The sequence below is a fragment of the Dicentrarchus labrax genome, unplaced genomic scaffold, assembly GCF_905237075.1.
Source record: "Dicentrarchus labrax unplaced genomic scaffold, dlabrax2021, whole genome shotgun sequence".
NCBI lineage: Eukaryota > Metazoa > Chordata > Actinopteri > Moronidae > Dicentrarchus > Dicentrarchus labrax.
The window spans coordinates 2564220-2583520 of NW_026136712.1; the positions used below are offsets into that span (position 1 = coordinate 2564220).

Consider the following 19301-nt stretch of genomic DNA (forward strand, 5'->3'; position numbering starts at 1 on the left):
TTATAATTAAACATTAGTTCTGTTTTTCAAAATTCCATATTGGTCAAACTATAACACCCCCAAACACTATCCATTTTCTGCTCTTGCTGCTTCCTTGACTGTGTTTGTGTGTCACCTGGATTCATGCTTACTTGAGTCGAGCCGACCAGAACCATGATGATAAAATGAGCTATGAGGAAGTCCAGACACTGCTGCAGATGATCAACATTGACCTGAGTGACCAGTATGCCCGCAGCCTCTTCCAGGTAGTAGAACACACACAAACACTTGAAAACATTGGCTCCATATCCAGGATTTCTGTCAGTAATAAAAGTGATTTTTAAACTCATTTGATTTGAATAGTGATAAACCTGCATTAACTGTGTGTTGCTTGGGTCTGACACTTGAGACTAGATTTAAAACAGATGTTAACACCTAAACATAGAATGATCACCTGTATCTCACTCTGTTTCTCTGATAGAAATGTGATCAGTCCGCTGACGGTCGCCTGGACCATGGGGAGATTGAAGTTTTCTGCAGGGAGTTGTTACGGAGACCGGAGATAGATGCTGTGTTTATCCGCTACTCTGCAAATGGCTGTGTACTTTCCACTGTGGACCTTAGGGATTTCTTCATGGACCAGGGGGAGGACGCTTCCCTCATCCATGCCCAAAGCGTCATACTCACCTATGAACTTAATGAGTGGGGTACGGTGCCAAGTAACAATATATTGCAAAGGACCAACATTTATTGGGTGTGTGTTCAGCTAAATGGCTCTGATAAACCCATTGGATGCTACCTGCCCAGCCCCTAATGGGAGACAGATAAAGTTAGCGATTAGACGGTAAACATAGAAAAGCAGATATTCTTCTCCGGAGGTGGTAAAGACCAAAATAGAGCTCAAATAGAAAAAATATTGTATTTATCGGGTTCACAGATAAAACAATTCCAAATGAATGCTGAATTTTGTTCCATGTCGGTTGGATGTGTAAATAAGCTAATTATTGCTATTATTTAGGAGAAAAACTACAAAATAAACCAAAAACCAAAGTATGACGGTCCCCACCACCACCAAGTCATTTTTTCAAGGTAGATATGTTAAATAATGTTGCTTTAAAGTAGAATAAAAAATGACGCCCAGATTTCTAACATGTGTACAGACATTTGAATACACAAAAATATATCACTGCAAGAATCTAGTGAGGAAACTGCTGCACCTACTGTATTTCTATATGGTCTAAAAAACATATAGAATGTGGTCAAAACTGTGAAAGAATTTGTTGTATTTTACAACCTGCACTATGACTACCAACACCTATTGTCTCACTGTATAATAATTTCCCTCCTTTACTGACTTGTGTTTGTGCCTTTTGCCCAGTACAGCCCAGAGGAACCAGTTCATGACCCCCAATGGTTTCACCATGTACATGCTCTCTAAGGAGAACTGTGTATTTAACCCGGAGCATGCTAGGGTTTACCAAGACATGAAACACTCACTGGCACACTACTTCATCTCCTCCTCTCACAATACCTACCTCACTAAGGACCAGCTGACCGGGGAGAGCAGCACAGAGCCATATATCCGGTAAGAACGAACAGGACCACACACATACCTGTACGTATGCACTTTGTAACATTTAGTGAATGAACGTGTGAACGTACAGCATTTTAATATCTAGCTTGCTAAATTAATCATTCAGTCACATCATTATGTATTAGAGGTATATTGGGGCCAGAAGAGCTGTAGCTTCCGTAGTTTGCTAAGCAAAAATTGGGGTGTGTGTGTGTGTGTGTGGGGGGGGGGGTTAGTTGGAAAGGCCATGAAGGAAGTCTTTCAGTTGGGCTCAACAAGGTACTGGGAAACTGTCTGACAGCACAGGAAAGAGGCAGGTCCTAGGCTGTGGTCTATATGATGGACACCAGCTTCTGGGAAAATTCCAGAAACTCTCAAAGAACACTTTGAGGAACTCCTAAACCTGACATGCCCCTCTGTGGAAGAGGCAGGGCTGGACCCATCTTACCCATTTCCCTGGCTATGGAACTATCTATGGATGAATGAGGTTATCCCTGAGATGCTGGAGGCGCTGAGTATTGTTGGGCCGTCTTAGGTGACATGCCTCTTTAATCATTTGTAGAGCTTGGGAACAGTGCATGTGGCTGAGAGCTGTGTTTCAGTCATAGGGGTGTGGGTGGGTAAGCTCATGCCAGGGTGCTGGAAAGGAGGAGACTCTGCTTGAACCACAGGAAGAGCAGTCCAGATTCCATTCCAGTCATTAAATACCCTTGCAAGGATACCAGAGGGTTAATGGAAGTGCTCATTCAGTCTACTATTCTATAGGTCTTCCTTGGTGTATTTAGTAGGCTGGAATAGGTAGTAGGCAGGGCCAATGCTAGGAGCCATCCAGTCCTTGTACACAGTGAGAGTTGGGTCCTACAGTTCTACAGTTGCCCAGAATGGACAAACCAAACACTGGCTCTAGATAGGGCCTTTTTTTGCGGGCGGGCCACCATAGTTTCTCCTACATGCAAGTATGGGTAGGATGAAGCAAGTTAGTCACTGCTAAATACCAAATCTTACACCAATGTGGAACCTTCTGTTCTCATCTTGACAAGTTGAGGAGGAACCAAACACACCATTAACCGTTAGCTTTGGTTGCTGCGAGGCTAGAGGGTGTGAGTTCAGGCCCCTAGACTTCAGACATGGACGTCGACAAGAACACAGATTAGTAACAAGCTCCTAAATTGCAATTTCTGATGATTTTTCTCTTAGAGCCTTGAATCATAGCTGCCGCTGTGTGGAGCTGGACTGTTGGGATGGAGATAAAGGAGAGCCAATCATATACCATGGACACACACTCACCTCCAAAGTGCCCTTTGTCGAGGTCATTGAGACCATCAATGAATATGCTTTTAAAGTGAGTAGAATCAGAATCATTTTACATGCCAGCTGCATACAGTAGTTGGTCTTGGTCACATTCATGCAGAGATATATGGTACAGATAAATATCAAACACTACGTTCTAATTTAATACATTTATGCTAATTTGTGTGGACAAAAGTGATGTTGTGTTGTTGAAGAGTTGTATGTACATTAACAATTTTGCTCACAGTTTAAAAGATAATTTCCATCCATTCTTCTCTATCCTTTTCTCACTGAATTTGCACCATCTCTCTCAGGCATCTCCGTACCCTCTGATCCTGTCCCTGGAGAACCACTGCTCCGTGGAGCAGCAGACAGTAATGGCTCGACACCTACGATCCATCCTGGGAGACAAGCTGCTCACTAAGCCCGTCAGTGATCTGGATCCTCACAAGCTGCCCTCTCCAGAGGTAAGGAGACACTGTTCCATAACCCGATCAAAGTCCATTCCCCATAAGAACTACTATATCATTATTCAGACTAATGGTAATTAGAGGCATAGATTAAGCCTGTGTAAAGCCACATTCAATTTTCTCACACAATGTTGCCTGAGAGATTAAAAACCTGACGTGATTAAATGATTTGTCCTGATAGATATTTGGAGTGTGCTTGCTACTTTTCAACAGAATGTGGACGTGGTTAAAAATAGCCAATGACCGGCTGTCGAGGATTTCACTCTGACACACTTTTTTAAAAACTCTCTCCAACTGGACTGCAGGAGTTTCCTGTGGATTTCTGATGTGTATGTGTGGCATTTGTAAACAGTTTCTCTGTCTTGATGTCAACTATTACTTTGTTATGATTATGTGTGAAGCAGAGAGCAGGCTGTTTGTGTTAGGATGGAAATCTGGGGCCATCTGCTTTTCTGTGCTCCACTTATTCTACATTTGCACACGATCATAACGTGTGTGAGGGCTGATGTGCACGTATGATCTGTGCCCCAGTAGTCACACTCCCTTGAGGCACTTTCATATTAATGTTGACTTCTGTCTGTGCCTTTAATTATTTGCTTTGAGGATTTCATTCCCATATACCGTTTTATTCCTGTCTAACCATTGTTGTACATTATTGTATTATTATCAGTGATGATAAAGTAGCAGTAGCAGTAGACAGTGGTGGATAAACTATTGAGATGTTTTACTTAAAGCCCCTACAAGGAACATTTTGTGTTGATTCTGGCAGCCCCTGTGGACAAAATGGTTCCATTGATTTCAAGGGGAATCTGACCCGGTAGCAGGCAGTAAGAATAACTACTTTATATAGAAATAGCGGATTTTGTTGTTGGTCTTGTTTGTTTATGTAGCTCATATAGAGCACTAGCACCCGGGGGGCACCAGAGCTTCATGGGTTGTCACGAGGTAGGGTGGCCATTTGTCTGGCTTTAGGCTGGACAGTCCGGTTTTTAAACACCCTGTCCGGCTGCAGGCGCAGCCTTAAGCCGGACACTCGTTTGTCCTCCTTTTGAGAAAATAATAAAAAGCTCCGCCTTATGACACATTACCTCGTTAGTTTAATACTTATTGGCTAAAAATGTGTGTCAAAATAGTAATTTCATTGGTTACATTTTCGTGTAGTGACCTATCAACACATGGCTCATTTTAATATTCAAATGAGCCATGTGTTGATTTGCCACATGATCACAGCAGTTGCTACCACCAGGCTGTCAATCAAGCTCTCAGACAGAGAACATAAGGTGAGCTAACGTGGGTTGTTGGACTGAAATTCTGAAAATGCTCATACTCATATGTAGATAGGCAAAGCCCTTTATCCCCAGATAAAAACATTAAGAACAGTTTCTGTATGATGTTTATTAGACCTATGTAATCTGAATTGGAAGGGCACGTTGTCATGAGCTGTATCTTGTATATTTATTATTAGCTATGTGGTATGTGTATGCACCTTTATGTAATCTGGTGGAAAAACATTCAAATTTAAAACCAGATCATACCAAACAAATATCTGCTTGCGTGTCCCTGTGTATGCAAAGTGTCCTCCTTTTTGATGTGAAGGAAATGGCCACCCTATCATGAGGCCTTGATTTTATGGGGTCTAAGACCATTTAAAAAATATATACAGTAGGTCTATATCTCATCAAATCATTAATTTCTGTGAAGAAAACTAAAAGAAATTGCTGTTTTTAAAGTTTAGATTTTTATATAAACTTTTTAAAAATCTCATAGGATTGAGGGCCCATTGAAGACCTGAACACAAGCTATATTCACAGAGCCTTCACTCTGCTAAATCTCGTCCTCCATTAGAAAAGTAGGCAGTTATAAAAAAACAAAGAGCTAATATCCATAAAATATGTCACTCAGTTCAGGGGTCATCAGTTGATTCAATGATAGAAAAGTTGCCACAATGTCAAATATAGCTGTGTGTGGTGGAGCTAATTTGAAGTACTTTTTATATTGTTGAATTGTTTTATGTGTAATAATAAATCATATTACATTTGCCAACTACAGGTGTCAAATTAATATAATGTGACAGACAGGACAGAAGGGGGCCTGACCCTCATTCATTCAGCCATGGTGACAGTCTTAGGATTTTGAAATGACTGGAAAGATGTGGGCTTCCCTGTTTTGTAAAATAAATCAGCAAAACAGTACAAGACTATACATTAGCGAGCTAGACAGCTTTCTCAATTTACTCGTGAAGATATTTAGTGAAGAGTGTTTTTTATTGTGAGATTATACATGACACATGGTAATATATACCATTTCATCCCTAGTTGTAGCAGTATTACAGTAGTAATATAGATCATGAAGTAGTAGTCATGGTGGCTAACACTGCAGTAGTAGTTCTTGTAGTGATAAAATAGTTAACTAGTAGTATAATTTTCAAACAAGTTGTTAATGTGTAGTGCGTGTATTGTGTTTGTGTGTGCAGGAGCTCAAGTTTAAAATCCTGGTAAAAGGGAAGAAGGAGCGCGTGGTAGAGGAGTGCTCGTCCAGCTCTTCAGACCTCAGCTCCTCAGACGAGGAGGCCAGCTGCGCCGAAGGCAAACCCAGGAGAAAGAAAGAGGAAAATAAGGTGGGTACAATGCTACATTTTGAAAATAGCAATGAGGATAAACTGACAGTGACCATTAGTTTAGCAGTTGGGCTGGTAAATAATAATTCTGTGTCGTCTCAGCCAGGTGCGTCTAAGCTGAGTCCAGAGCTGTCGGAGCTGGTGGTGTACACCCAAAGTGTTCCCTTCAAAAGCTTTGAACAAGCAGCCAAAAACCCAGCAACTGACATGTCCTCTTTCTCTGAGAGCGACGCGCTCAGATACATCAAGGACTCAGGTAAGATGTGTGTATGTGAGTGACTAAACTTACTCTATGAAAGGGAAGTAGTTTGCATGCTGCCCTCAATGCCACTCAAAAGTGTAAAATGGAATAGTGAAAATCCTAACGATTCAAATAAAGATTTAGGTGCATATAGACATACTGATTCTTCCTTGTTCAGGCAGCACAAAGACAAAAGCAAAATGAGTCTTCATCAGCGTACCATTTGATTAATTGGGCTTTTCTTGTCCTTCCCCTCCAGGGATGTATTTTGTTCGCCACAACAGCCACCAGCTCAGCAGGATCTACCCCTCAGGCCAGCGTCTCCAGTCCTCCAACTACAACCCTCAGGAGATGTGGAACGGTGGCTGTCAGATTGGTGAGAGCTTATTTCATCTTATTCTGTTCACAAGAGAAGCAGACAGACTAATCAAGTTCTTGGCTTCCTCTCTTTGGTCTAATTGTGTGCCACCCATCCCCCCAGTGGTAGTATCAAAAGAACATTGTGGTAGACAGAAATGTATGCCGCTTACACGCTTGTGTTTTTTCCAGTTGCTTTGAATTTTCAGACACCTGGTGAGCAGATGGACCTAAACCATGGCAGGTTCCTGCAGAATGGTCAGTGTGGGTACATCCTGAAGCCTCCATTCATGTGCCGGCCGGACACCACCTTCAACCCAGAGAATGTTGGTGGAGGACCTGCCCATAGTCCTGTCCTGCTCACTGTTCGGGTAAGAAGGTGGTACCCTGGCCTAAATGAACAGCAAGTAGCGGAATATGTTAAACTTCAGGATCCAAAGGTATTTTCCCCACTGTCAGTTTGTTAAACAGAAGTACAGAGCATATTGGTGACTGGATGTTACTCCAATGGTTCTAAGCAGTTGTAAATGTATACCCCAAAAGGATGGATGGATGGCATTACACACATTGTATGGGAGTGTCAGACTCACTCTTTAATAAGCTGTTCTTGCTACATACTATAATGATACTCTAATCAAATGAAGCTCTGTTATTCCAGGTTATTTCAGCTCAGCAGCTTCCTAAACCAGAATGGGACAAGCCCAGCTCCATTGTGGACCCTCAGGTGTGGGTAGAGATACATGGTGTTCCCATCGACAACATTAAGAAGAAAACTCATCATGTCGACAACAATGGTAAATATCTAGTATACCGACAAAAGACCCTTTTAAATGGCATTTGTTAAATTCTACACAGCTTATTAGAAAGTCAAGCAGCTAATGAACACCTTTAGATGTGGTTGAAAGCTCCAGAAAAAAATAATAAGTGGACCCTCGTTAAAAAAGTTGTTGAAAAACGGTACAATTACCATGGGGTCTTTAAAGTATCCTAAAATATTGGTTCCCAAGCATTTGTATCCAAGGGGGTACTTCTGCAGTTGCCAGGGGGTGTGTGGCAATACTAGGGAGTAGGTTGACTAATTTGAAATAAAATGAATGATGTTTTAAAAAATATATCTGCATATTGAATCCCCGGAGCACAGAAAGCAAGACAGTTTTTTTAAGAAATTTCACAAAGGTAGGTCCACAGGGCTGTTCAGTGTAGTCAAAAGCAACACAGTTCAAAGATAAAACGTAAAAGTAAGATAAAAGATAAAGATAAATAAATGAAAATAATAATAGCACAATTATAATAGGACTTTCGGTTTTGGAAACATTTAGGTAAAAGTGCTTGCTTTTCAGTCTGGATTTAAAAACTCCAATGGTTGCAGCTCTTCTAAAACCATCAGGAGGTTGGTTTCAGAACTGTGCTGCATAATGACTAAAAGCCACTTCTCTGTGTTTACAATAGATATTACCCATGGCACCACTAGTAGTCCAAACAGCCTTAACAGTTGACTAGAAGTAATGGATGAATGGTTGAAACAGCTAAAAGTAATTGATGAACAGTTGAAATAGGTCAAAGGAATAGATAGATGGTTGAAACTAAGGCTGACACAATTTCAGATTTTCACTACACAATTATTGTGGCCAAATAATGCACAATAATGATATTATTGCAGTATCTATAGAAAGTTTGAAAAGATCAATCAACCCTAACCCTTCTGGAGCTTCAGGTGGTAGTAATAGGAGCGTTAACTGACCTGATCATTATAACAATATCCACTTTATATCAGTAATACTGTACATCAGACAAAAAGGGCTAGTGACTACCTACTGTGTACAAGTAAAATTGAACAAATTGGTGTGAATAAGTTTGTCAGTAAGTGTTCTTTCCCTGGTTCAGGCTTCAACCCGCGGTGGGACTGTACCTTTAACTTTACCGTCCATGTCCCTGACCTGGCTCTGGTTCGTTTCATGGTGGAGGACCATGACTATACCTCAAGCAATGACTTCCTGGGACAGTACACCCTGCCTTTCACAAGTCTCCGTACAGGTATGTGTTGGGACAGTAGAGTTTGGCTATTACTGGGACTGTACCAAAGATTTGCCCTCCTGACCTCCTTCCTTTATCACTGCAGGTTATCGCCATGTTCGGCTGCTTAAGGTGGATGGCTCCAGCCTTTCGCCTTCCTCACTCTTCATCCACATTAAGGTCACTCCGTGTCAGAGCAGTCCCTCGAAATCACCGGCCAAGTCTTCAGCCAAGAAACCCTAATCCCATCTCTGAAGCATGGAAGCCACCATGGGAAGATCCCCAGGACATATCTGCCCGCAATAGAAGACCTAATTCATAAACTTAAAGGTTATATCATTGTCGACCTTGCAGCTATATCCCCACTCTGTCCACATTTTATGGAAGAGAACTGTGTTGTTACAGACATGCAAACAGTAAAACTGACCAGTATTTTCAACGTATGAAGAAGAAAGAAAACACTGTTCTGAGATGCGTACAGTATGTTCAGTTTTGTGATCCTCCCAAGAGTGTAAACAAAAAAAGGAGATACAATCAGGGAGGTAATTACCATCAACCCAAATGTCAAATTTGGCTGTGGATGGTAGGTTTAACTGCACTAACCGCATTCCCTCAAAAACCAAATCTTCCAGTTACTGTGACTGGTGGATACCTGAAACCAGAACTGTCTATTTAATCCCTCATTTAATGGAGGGTTGATTCTCAGAGCAGGACTTAGTGACAACCCGTCGAACCAGCCTGCAGAAGTCTACATATATCAATCTACGAGACCATGACCAAAGTTTGGTGCTAGAGTTTGTCTCTACATTTTGAGTCTCAAGCTTTCCACAGGAAGGACTTTTTTAACTACAGTAACTTATTTTTAAATCTATTTTAACTAAATAGTGTAGAAATGCCTGCTGGCATGTGATTCAAACATTACTTGGGTAGGGTAGAAAGCCTTCATTAACTTTATAAATAGCATGTGAAGGAGACATTAACTATAAAGAATGCGCTGATGTGATATGTCCATTAAAAGAACCATTGGTTGCTGTAGTCATTATTGACGTCCATACTGGCTGTGAAGTGATCTCTTCCTAATGTGACTTACTGTAAGTGACAAGAGACATAATCACAGTAAAAAATACATTTTAAAGTTCAGCTATGTGGCTTTAGGAGTCTGGAGGCTATGGTCTACTTCAAACTAAGTGCTTGTTGGATCATCAGAATGGCACCTGAAACTGCGTCCCCCTGCGCAAATTTTCTTTTCCGAGCACACGCTGCGTTTGTTGGTTGGTTGAGGTTAGGGGTGAAAATATCAGGGTATGCTAGTCAGAGGCAGAACAATGTGGGATTTCTTCACCATCATCACCATCATTTGGGGAAAAACGCAATAGAAATGGTCTCTTCTATTTTTAAGTTACATAACACAGGTAGGTTAGGATTTTGGCATAAACAGCATTACTAATCTTGCAGCCTAGTTTTGTTCAGCTATGTTGGAGTAGTTATTATCGGCCTTTTGGAATGGTAGTTCTAGTAATTATAAAACATTTAGGGCTGGAGCCACGCCCCGCTCTGCCCCTGGTCTGAAACTGCCATTGTCCCCACTCATCACCCCATCTTTGAGTGTTGGCAGTTCAGAACAGCTATAAATACTTTAGCTACAAGTCCAGTTTTTCAACTCTTAAAATTGCAGTAGCGATCACTCTATCGTCTTGCCTTGATGACTATGAGCTAAACACTTTACATGGCTGAGGTCAGCTTTTGTAGCCTGATGATGCTGATGCTGTCCCCCTATCTGCTGCAGCTGATCAAGGAAGTGTCGGGGGAACCCTCTGAAAGGGAACCCCATTAGATTTGTCCGACTTATATTGTTGTTGGCTTTAGCTAGCTTTCTTACAGTGAGGGCATATTAGGAAAGATATGGTCACAGCCAGTACACTGTAAAAACCAATTCTAAAGGCAGCTGTCTTCATTAAATGTTTCTGTTTTATGTCAAAATTAAACTTTAAAGTTTAAAAATAAACTAAAAAATGTCTACAACTTTTCACTATTTGGGTGCTTGAAAATTAAATAGTTGGAATTGAAAATGTTTGAAGTAGATTATAAAGAGTATTTATATATATAAGAGTTTGCATTCGACTTAGAGCTGAAACATTTAAGGAAGACAGTTGTTTGAAATTATGGGTTTTCTAAACTTTTTGTTACACTGTACAAACAGGAGCCATACATCAACATACATGCAAGCATTGCATTAAGATATTTGATAAAAAATTCTAATCTTCTAATTTCAAGGATCACTTTGAAGCTTTCTCTGAAGCTTTTGAGCGCATCATACTCTGTGTCCACATGCAGCCAGGTTACACAGGTAGTGGTAGAACAGGTGTGTACATGCAGCAGGTCAGTGATCAGATTTCACCCCTACCCTGACCTTACTCTTTTAACTTTATTTTTTATTCTTTTTTGACAAAAACAAAATACTAACAGACATTCATTCATAACTAAAAGTCAATTGTGTTGGTTTTATTACAAGAAGAAATAGAACAAAGTTCTCCAAACAGATATAAAGTAAAATAAGATAAGATTTCCAGTTTTTCCAGTATTTTTCACATTTTTAAGTGGCATATCTCAAGGAAGAAGTCAATTGTTCCATTATATACATTTCCTGAATATCCATTCAGGGCCTGTTGGAGATTCTTAGCTCAGCCCTTTCCTGATTATTGCTCTTTGCTACAGGTTAACAATATTTGTAATAAATATCTGTCCTGCTTTTACAGCCCTGTATGCAAGTGTCCCAAATACATAACACTAAAATTAAAATTAAGCCTAGGGCTGACGACTGATCTGATCTCTGTTACTTATCTACCCAGGAAGAGGAAATATGAGGACACGCCCTAAAAATGTGAAAATGATGATTGTGGAACCTTAGCTTACTTTTTTGGGCAGTTGGACTTGGTCCAGCCCCTAAGCTGTTACTTCCCCTGTCAGTAGAAAGCTGATTAGAAACCTGGTTACCTCAATACATGACAGAAATCCATCACATTTTTCTAATCCCCTACCCTGATTACTGTATCAAAGAATGCATTTCAGTGCTCGTGTATCAAGATACAAAAACTTAAACTTATCTTTTTAAAACTGTATTAGGGATAATTGGATTCTACTACAGCTCTATGTGTCAGTCTGATGTAGGGTTCAAATGTGGCAACTTTAACCAACACTATATAGCACTAAAAGCCACATGGAAAATAAGGAATTATAGGAGATATGATGATGATGATGATGATGAACGATCTTGTTTCTGCCTGTCTGACGTGCTGTACGAATTAGGGGCCCATTGGCAGGTAAAAGACCAGTGTATAGGATTTAGCGGCATCTAGCGGTGTAGTTGCAGATTGCAACTAATTCCCTTCACCCTCCCCTTCCAAGCGTGAATTTTCACTAATTGGAAAACAGAATCATTCTAATTTTCAGCTGATTATACACTAATGAAAAAAATACCCATGAATATTATGTTTCATTTCTGCCAATAGATTCTCCTAAATGTTACACACTGGACCTTTAAATCCCATCCCAGTACTTTTATAATTGTAGCCTAGTGTATCATCATGTTAAACATACTTTGAAGAGATGACTTTTTTTGTTAACTGTTTGATTCACAGTGACTGTATTTTAGCTTCACTTAATTTCAGTCTAATTGTTGTTTCTTTTTATCAGTAAATGACTTGAGAGCAAACTATATTATTAAGTAGATACTAGAGTTTTTATATTAGAAATACAAGTTATGCAATTGCAAAATGACAACGTGCACTAGATAAATCTGCTGCCTTATTGTTAGCTTATTAGAGGACATTTATGCATATGCTTCATAACTGCGATGATTTTTCTTTGTTTGTCTTTGTTTACTTTGTGTTTGGGAGAGTCAGCTTCACTGATGATCCCAGTGACTGTGACATGAAGGCTTTATTATTGTCAGTGTTTGAACAGAGTATAAGACAAATCACTCTACTGTAGGTTATCATGTTAAAGAAGAGCTTTTATACAGTGTTGTTTTTGTTGATGAGGGTTGTTTGTTGATTTACACTTGGCAAATATGAATATTTCATATGACGATAATCCGACAGAGAATCTTACGACTTGAAGGATTTTTTAATCAATTAATCAAACAGCTTCAGAATATGTTTGTTATCATGAGAAGAAACTTTTCTGTCAGAGGAATCAGTGTCTGCTTTGTCAGTTTGACAAAACATATTATTAGAAAGCTCTTGTAGAATTGGCAGAGGCGTGTCCAGAAGGGGGGGCCCTGAAATCTGATTGGCCACCCCATTACCCTTGCCTCTTCCACTCCATACTCTTTCAGAGGTTGGCTCTCTGTAGTAAAAGTAAACATACTGGTATCCTATGGCACTATGGCACTGACCTGTCACGCTATCATGTCAGGACCATTTTGGCGATGGAAAAACTGGCAAGGCCATTTTCAAACGGATCCCTTGACCTCTGACCTCAAGATATCTGGATGAAAATGGGTTTATGGATACCCACACGTCAGTTTCCCCTTTGCAGACATACCCACTTTATGCTAATCCCATACAGTTTTGGCCAATAACTCCCAGAAATTGGGAATGACTGGAAGACTGAGACACATACTTAATGCCACCTCTGCGTAAGTCAGATCCCCCTTGTGCCACCCCAGTCCAAAAAGACTGGACACGCCCCTGTGAAAAAAGTTTTAGAGCCAGTGCCAACACTCAACAGTCTGAAACTAATCTGACAACACTGCACTTAGTGTCGTGTATCAGGAGCTGTAAGAACTACAGATAAGGTTAGAAGACCAAAGTTGTGTTTTTTTAACCGTAGCGATGAAGACAAAAACTGTAACTGTACAATTGAAAGCGTTGACATTGTTGTTGTTTATTTATTGTATCTGAAGTATTATATTTGCTTTTATGCTGCACCAGCTGTATACTAATCAACCTGATGTTATTTATTTAAACAGGTAATACACCATGATAGAATAGAAATGCAATAAAACATTCTGAAAACAGTTGAAGAAGCAGATGGTATTTGACTAACTGCAGTCCAGCTCACACATCCAGATGTTTCTACAGTGAAAAAACATAAATGTGTAAGGTCAGCATTCCATTATCCAATCCAATCCAATCCAACTTTACTTGTTAAGCACTTTAAAAACAACCAAAGTTGACCAAAGTGCTGTATGTTTATGATTATATTGTGGATTCCTACAGAAACCTACAATCTTTATTTAACAAGGCCTGACTGTTCAAAATCAAAAATACATATTCTTCCTCTTAGTAGCACTATGTATCCATCTGCATTGTTTTGGTGTGAGTTGCTGAGTTTTAGAGATATTGGCTGTAGAGAAATAATGTGTAATCCACAACCTTGTTGTGGGCAGTTTCATGTAGGAACTATTTTCTTTCTACGTATCACCGCACAGAAGGAAGCATGCATCTACTGACAGTGGTGTCCTCCTTGGCTGAGCTGTAACAGCTGTTAGCTAGCTCACCTAGCACTGCTGAGATAGCTAACATTCAGCTAACCCCCACTAAGGGATCACCAAAGCTTCATGGGGGAGTAGTGAGGCCCTCTTAATTTCAGGGTGTGCTAGAAAACTTAAAACATATACACAGTAGGCCTATATCTGGTTCAGTTCTGTGGAGAAAAGTAATCTAAGTAAATAAAACAATGCCACGGAGAGGAAAACACTGAATTTGTCCCAAAAATAAGCATATTAAGTCTGTATGATTGCTAAAAATGATAAAGAAATGCATAATACAAACAGAGAAATGTATAAAAAGTTCCTTAAACATTAAATAATAATCTGCTCAAAATGTGTCCACATCACTAGTTTTACACAAACTTCCTGTCATTGTACAGTTTTGAATATAATATAAAATATCCATAAAATATGTCACTGAGTCAGGGGTTGTCAGGTTACTAATTGATAGAAAAGGGGCCCCTGAGGAAAAAGGCTGGGAACCAGTGTTCTAGGGTGCTAATCCTTACCCTGAGTTGTTGCCCTTTTTTTCCACCACTGTGTGCAGGCTTCCAGCGGCTCCGACTTGTTCCCTCTTCTCCACCCTTCTCCTTCAGTGCACAGGCAGGGTTCAGGTTCAGGTCCGTTATAACTGGCATGAAATGCAAAGGCAGGGAGGAGCTTATTTTATTACTGAGGAAAGGAAACTCGTTTTTCCAGCAATAAGTTTATCTTGATCAATATATTTTTTAAATGATTCATGTAAAGTTGATCACACTTCAGGCCCCATATGCTAACGAGGGGCTAAATCTTTCATATTTCAGATGTTATTATTATTGTTCTCGGTAATGGATATGGTTGCATTCAAAGAACACAGTGATGTGAGAAGGGTCTCAATAGAGAAAAACAAGATGAAAACTGCTCCCTTAACAGCTACCCCTTTCCTAGTTCTGATTATATTGACTGACCAAAACGTGATATGACATTGCTGTTGAGTTTTTCAAATGTTTTTGATAAATATTTTCTGGTTCCATTATATTGGAGAGAAGGCAGACATCTCTACAGCCGATATCTCCAAAATTCAGCCCCTAAACAGTCTAGATGGATAAACAGCACTACAGGTAAGAAAAATCTAAAATATGTATTAATTGATTGTGGGGTGGACTGCTCCTTTAAGTCAGTGTTCACATTTACCTATACAACTGTGTTTTAGGGATCACTCAAATATGAATCAATATAATATAATAATAACAGAAATATTACAAATAATTGATAAATATCCATCAAACTTTCTTTTTATGACTGAAAATGTTATTTTTACTACATGGGCAACCAGCCTATCTGTATTCTTTTCCATCCAACCATGAACCCTCTCCAGTCCATTACCTTTAACTTACAGAATGAATCAGTTCTGTTGAGTCCAGTGGAACAGGACAGGGACGTGAACCTGCAACATTTGCTGTAATCTATAAGGTCTCATTCATCACCAGAGGATTTAATGCAGGGTGGGTCAGTGACCACCAGGGGGAGCCACACTCCATATGTTGCTTTCCAGAAGTATGGGAAGAATGCTCATCTTGACCTTAACAATCATCTTTATTAGGAACCAATGACCTACTGGGTTAAACAAATTAAAGTGAATGAGAAAATGTTACTGTGATAGGGCGGAAGTATTGCTTATAATATTTGATGATGTGTTTTGTCTTATTTATTGCATGGTTTGTGAAATCATGATTGTTATTGCATGCTTTTAAGTTGAAAAAGGTTAGTTTTAAATTGACTTCCTTCCTGTAATTACCTTACTATACTGTTCTACAAAGCGAAATGACAGTGAAACTGAGGAAAATGGCTTCAATGTTTTTTGACAGCCATTATGTGCTTATTAAATATGTATTGTCTAAGTAATTTTCGTGGCTTAAAAATCATGACCAATTATTTGACCTATGACCCAAAAAATGCAGATACTGCACTCTGTCTTTGTACGATCATAAACAGATATATAGGTAGTGCAAAGCCAGAGTGCAGAAACTACAGTCTGAGTGTCTTCTTCCTGACAAAAATGTGATGTCTTATTACAATAAATCTGTATTTAATATTGTTTCATGTGTAAAAGGTTGGAAAGGTGAGTGATTTAAGTATTTTGTGAGGTTTAACCTGCTCATTAAGTTCAGTCATAAAATCCAGCAGGGTCTCTTTGGTCTGTGGGTGGCGCAGTTGGAGCACACTGTGGCAGAGAAGTGTGCAGGCCCCCCTCATTTTAGTGTTGGACATTTTATTCCCTCTGTTGTAGCATTTTTATGGTTGAACATTTTTGAAGTATTTTAGCCCATGTTTAAACCCTCGTTTATAAATGGATCATTTTAGGTTTTGTGCTTTTAAGTAACTGCCAATATTAATTAACTGCTGTTTAATAAGACGTAATATTTGAGCCTACAGCAGTGATGTTAACAACACAATGTTGAAACAACACAATGAGTCCAGCTGGATGTGTGTGTGAGGACAGACGCCATGACAGACTGCTGATGCAGCTGCACATGAGGACACATCTGGAGACAGAGACAAGAAGGAATGACTACCAGCGACACCTTACTGATGTCTAATTAGTAAAATAATGTGGGATTTTACTATTTTATAATGAAAGGATTAATGTTAAATGACAGGCTGATTATATTAGAGTCATTCACTAACAGATCAACGTGACTAATGTGATATGTGACGCATTTTCACAAATAAATGCACATTTACCCTGAGTCAGAGGCCAGGGTTACACTATGTATGGTAACGTATGTTCACTGCTGTAGAAGGCCTACAGTGTTTTTAATGAACTGTATTATGTATACAGTATAAACCCTTGAATGCTAAATACACATTTGAAGCATTGGAATAAAAGTCTTTCTATTAAAAAGGTTTATAAGTGTATTGTGTTACTAAAATTGATCCCTGTTATCTGTTACCTTGGCAACACTAACTATAACAATACAGTATGATCAGCACTGCCCTGGAAAACAAACTGATACAAATATAAATAAAACTGGGTTGCTGTTGCTATTGTTTGACTTCCAGTTTCAGAATGTGTCTGGAACTGTTTATTGTCAAATTAAAAGTCACTTAATGTTATTGTGTGTAAACAACTCTTGTGCTTTGCATGTCGGTATAGCTACCTGCTAATGTTAGCGAAGTTAACTGAGCTGTTACAAACCTGAACGGACTTCTGAAACCATTTAACGACAAGTGGACAACACTCTGCCGACTGTTCGTGCTCTGGTAAGTGCTTTTCCCCGGTTTGTGTTTCCCATGTAGCGTTAGCTCCCATGTAGCGTTAGCTCCTGGGGTCACTGAGTTACATCTGACCTAACGGCACCTGTCAGTATCCCGTATGTTGGCTAATGAACGCTAGCTAATGTTAGTTAATCCTGCAAATATGTAAATGTGCGACATATGTGAACACTATGTTAAACACTATGGACGCGCCATGTTTGGTGGCAGCTAACATTATAAAAAATAAAAGATAACGTTATGTTAATGCAGAAACTTTTGCAGTGGAAATGTTGTCTGAGATTTGTAACAGTCGCAGGATTTCTTGTAACACCGGCTGCACTGGTGAATGGCAACATTAGCTCTAATGTGACTAAAATGATGTTTTCTTTCTGAACCAGTCAACTTTACTAAAGAATATACTTCAAACAAAAACAAATGACTTTAAATTCATCTGTTAATTAATGGCAAATGAATGGTGGAAGAAGGACAGGCTCCGCAGGTCTCTCATCCCGGCCGCCGTCAGACTCTTGGTCAATGTTGTCCTTTCATAGCTTTACCTCTTAACCAAAGGTTTTTATATCAGTATTTCTTTATTTCACGTAAAATGCTGCTGTGAGAAGGGACTGTCCCCGCTGTGGGATTAATAAAGTAGGTTTCGACCGGTTTCTAAAGACTTTCTATGTTAACTGTAGAATCTGACTGGAGTCATTTGTTTACTGTCAAATGTTTGTCCGAAGTTCTGATGCACTTTACGTTATCTTTTAAATTGCTGCTAACACTTAGCCTCCTTAAATAATGTTTGAATTTACCTCTGGAGTTCTGGAGTCGTGTATATTGTCGAAGAGACCTCGCGTCTTTAGGTGACATTACAGAGCCTAGCATTATGGCTAGCATCCAATGAGCTAATTTACAAAATCAGATGGCTGGAGTAGCACTTAAAGCAGCAGTACAGTAGCTGCTTGGGACAAATTTAATGATACATTTCAATGGGAAAAACTGTACTTTTAACTGCTACATTATATATAAAATAAGATTAATAAATAAGTACATAGATGAATAGAATATACAGAATATGATGGATGTGCTACTGTAATAGAGATTCTACTACACCAAATAGTAGTAACGTTAAATAATAGTCCCACCTTCACAAGTAATGTTAAACCTTTAGATGCTAACGTAACTTCATCATTAAAGCTGCAGTAATCTGTGAAAAAATCTGTTTCCTCTGACTCGTTATAGCTCCTAATGCTATCTGCAATGTTGAGTCTTATTCACAGGGTGTCAAATACAGATGCTTTGGGACTCTGGGAGTGAGACTCAACAATCAATGATTTTCATGGCTCCAACCCACGGAGTCTTTATATCTCTCTTGGCTCTGATTGGTTGTTTTCATCCAGGCCCGGTGGATTCTTGCAAACACCATTAGGAGCACTAGGAGGATCCAGAGGAACCTGATTGTTTCACAGATTATCTGTCTCATGTTCTACTGTCAGGATATAGGGAAAGTTTCAGTGAATATGACAAATAGTTTATTTTTGTAAAAGTTATCTACTGCAGCTTTAACACTAGCTCCACCTTCACCAGTAAACTGTAAAACATTACTTTGTCATTAATGCATTAGTGACCATCATGCAAATAGACAATACATATAACGTTACATACAGGGGAATTGTTCCTGCATTATGAATACTTTCAGTTTGCTAATACCTTTTAATGGCCTACTTATGTGCTTTTAATCAAGTAACATATTCACTGCAGGACTTTTCCACATGATGAAGTGTTTTATATTGCATTATTGTGTGTGTGTGTGTGTGTGTGTGTGTGTGTATATATATATAAATGAAATGAATTATTTAATATAAACATATTTCCTCTCATACGGCTAGTAGTGTGTAGCCATATTGTCTCTCCCTCCCATGTCCTGTCTCACTCTCACCTGCTTGTCTTCCTCTCTTCTCGTCTTTCTAACCTCTTTCTTTTTATGCTCCCTCCAGAGTATCTATACTCAAACTTCATCATGACTGGTTTTG

The 19301-nt window shown here is 39.3% G+C and overlaps 1 protein-coding gene and 1 long non-coding RNA gene across 2 annotated transcripts in view; one reads left to right on the plus strand and one right to left on the minus strand.

The window, feature by feature from the left end:
- plcd3b (phospholipase C, delta 3b) overlaps positions 1–13560 on the plus strand; it is a 32347-nt gene extending 18787 nt beyond the window's left edge. Inside the window, exons 5-16 of the mRNA XM_051416780.1 lie at positions 116–245; positions 461–686; positions 1363–1564; positions 2750–2894; positions 3157–3309; positions 5786–5929; positions 6032–6185; positions 6430–6546; positions 6720–6898; positions 7186–7321; positions 8412–8561; positions 8647–13560. Coding sequence (XP_051272740.1) covers positions 116–245; positions 461–686; positions 1363–1564; positions 2750–2894; positions 3157–3309; positions 5786–5929; positions 6032–6185; positions 6430–6546; positions 6720–6898; positions 7186–7321; positions 8412–8561; positions 8647–8783 — 1873 coding nt within the window. The 3' untranslated portion in view covers positions 8784–13560. The remainder of the gene's footprint in view (positions 1–115; positions 246–460; positions 687–1362; positions 1565–2749; positions 2895–3156; positions 3310–5785; positions 5930–6031; positions 6186–6429; positions 6547–6719; positions 6899–7185; positions 7322–8411; positions 8562–8646) is intronic.
- Positions 13532–18150, minus strand: LOC127372932 (uncharacterized). The gene is made up of 3 exons (XR_007886756.1): positions 18081–18150; positions 14544–14665; positions 13532–13618 (listed from the first exon to the last, which is right to left on the minus strand). It is a non-coding gene; the product is annotated as an uncharacterized LOC127372932 (long non-coding RNA).
- Between the last annotated feature and the right edge of the window lie 1151 nt (positions 18151–19301).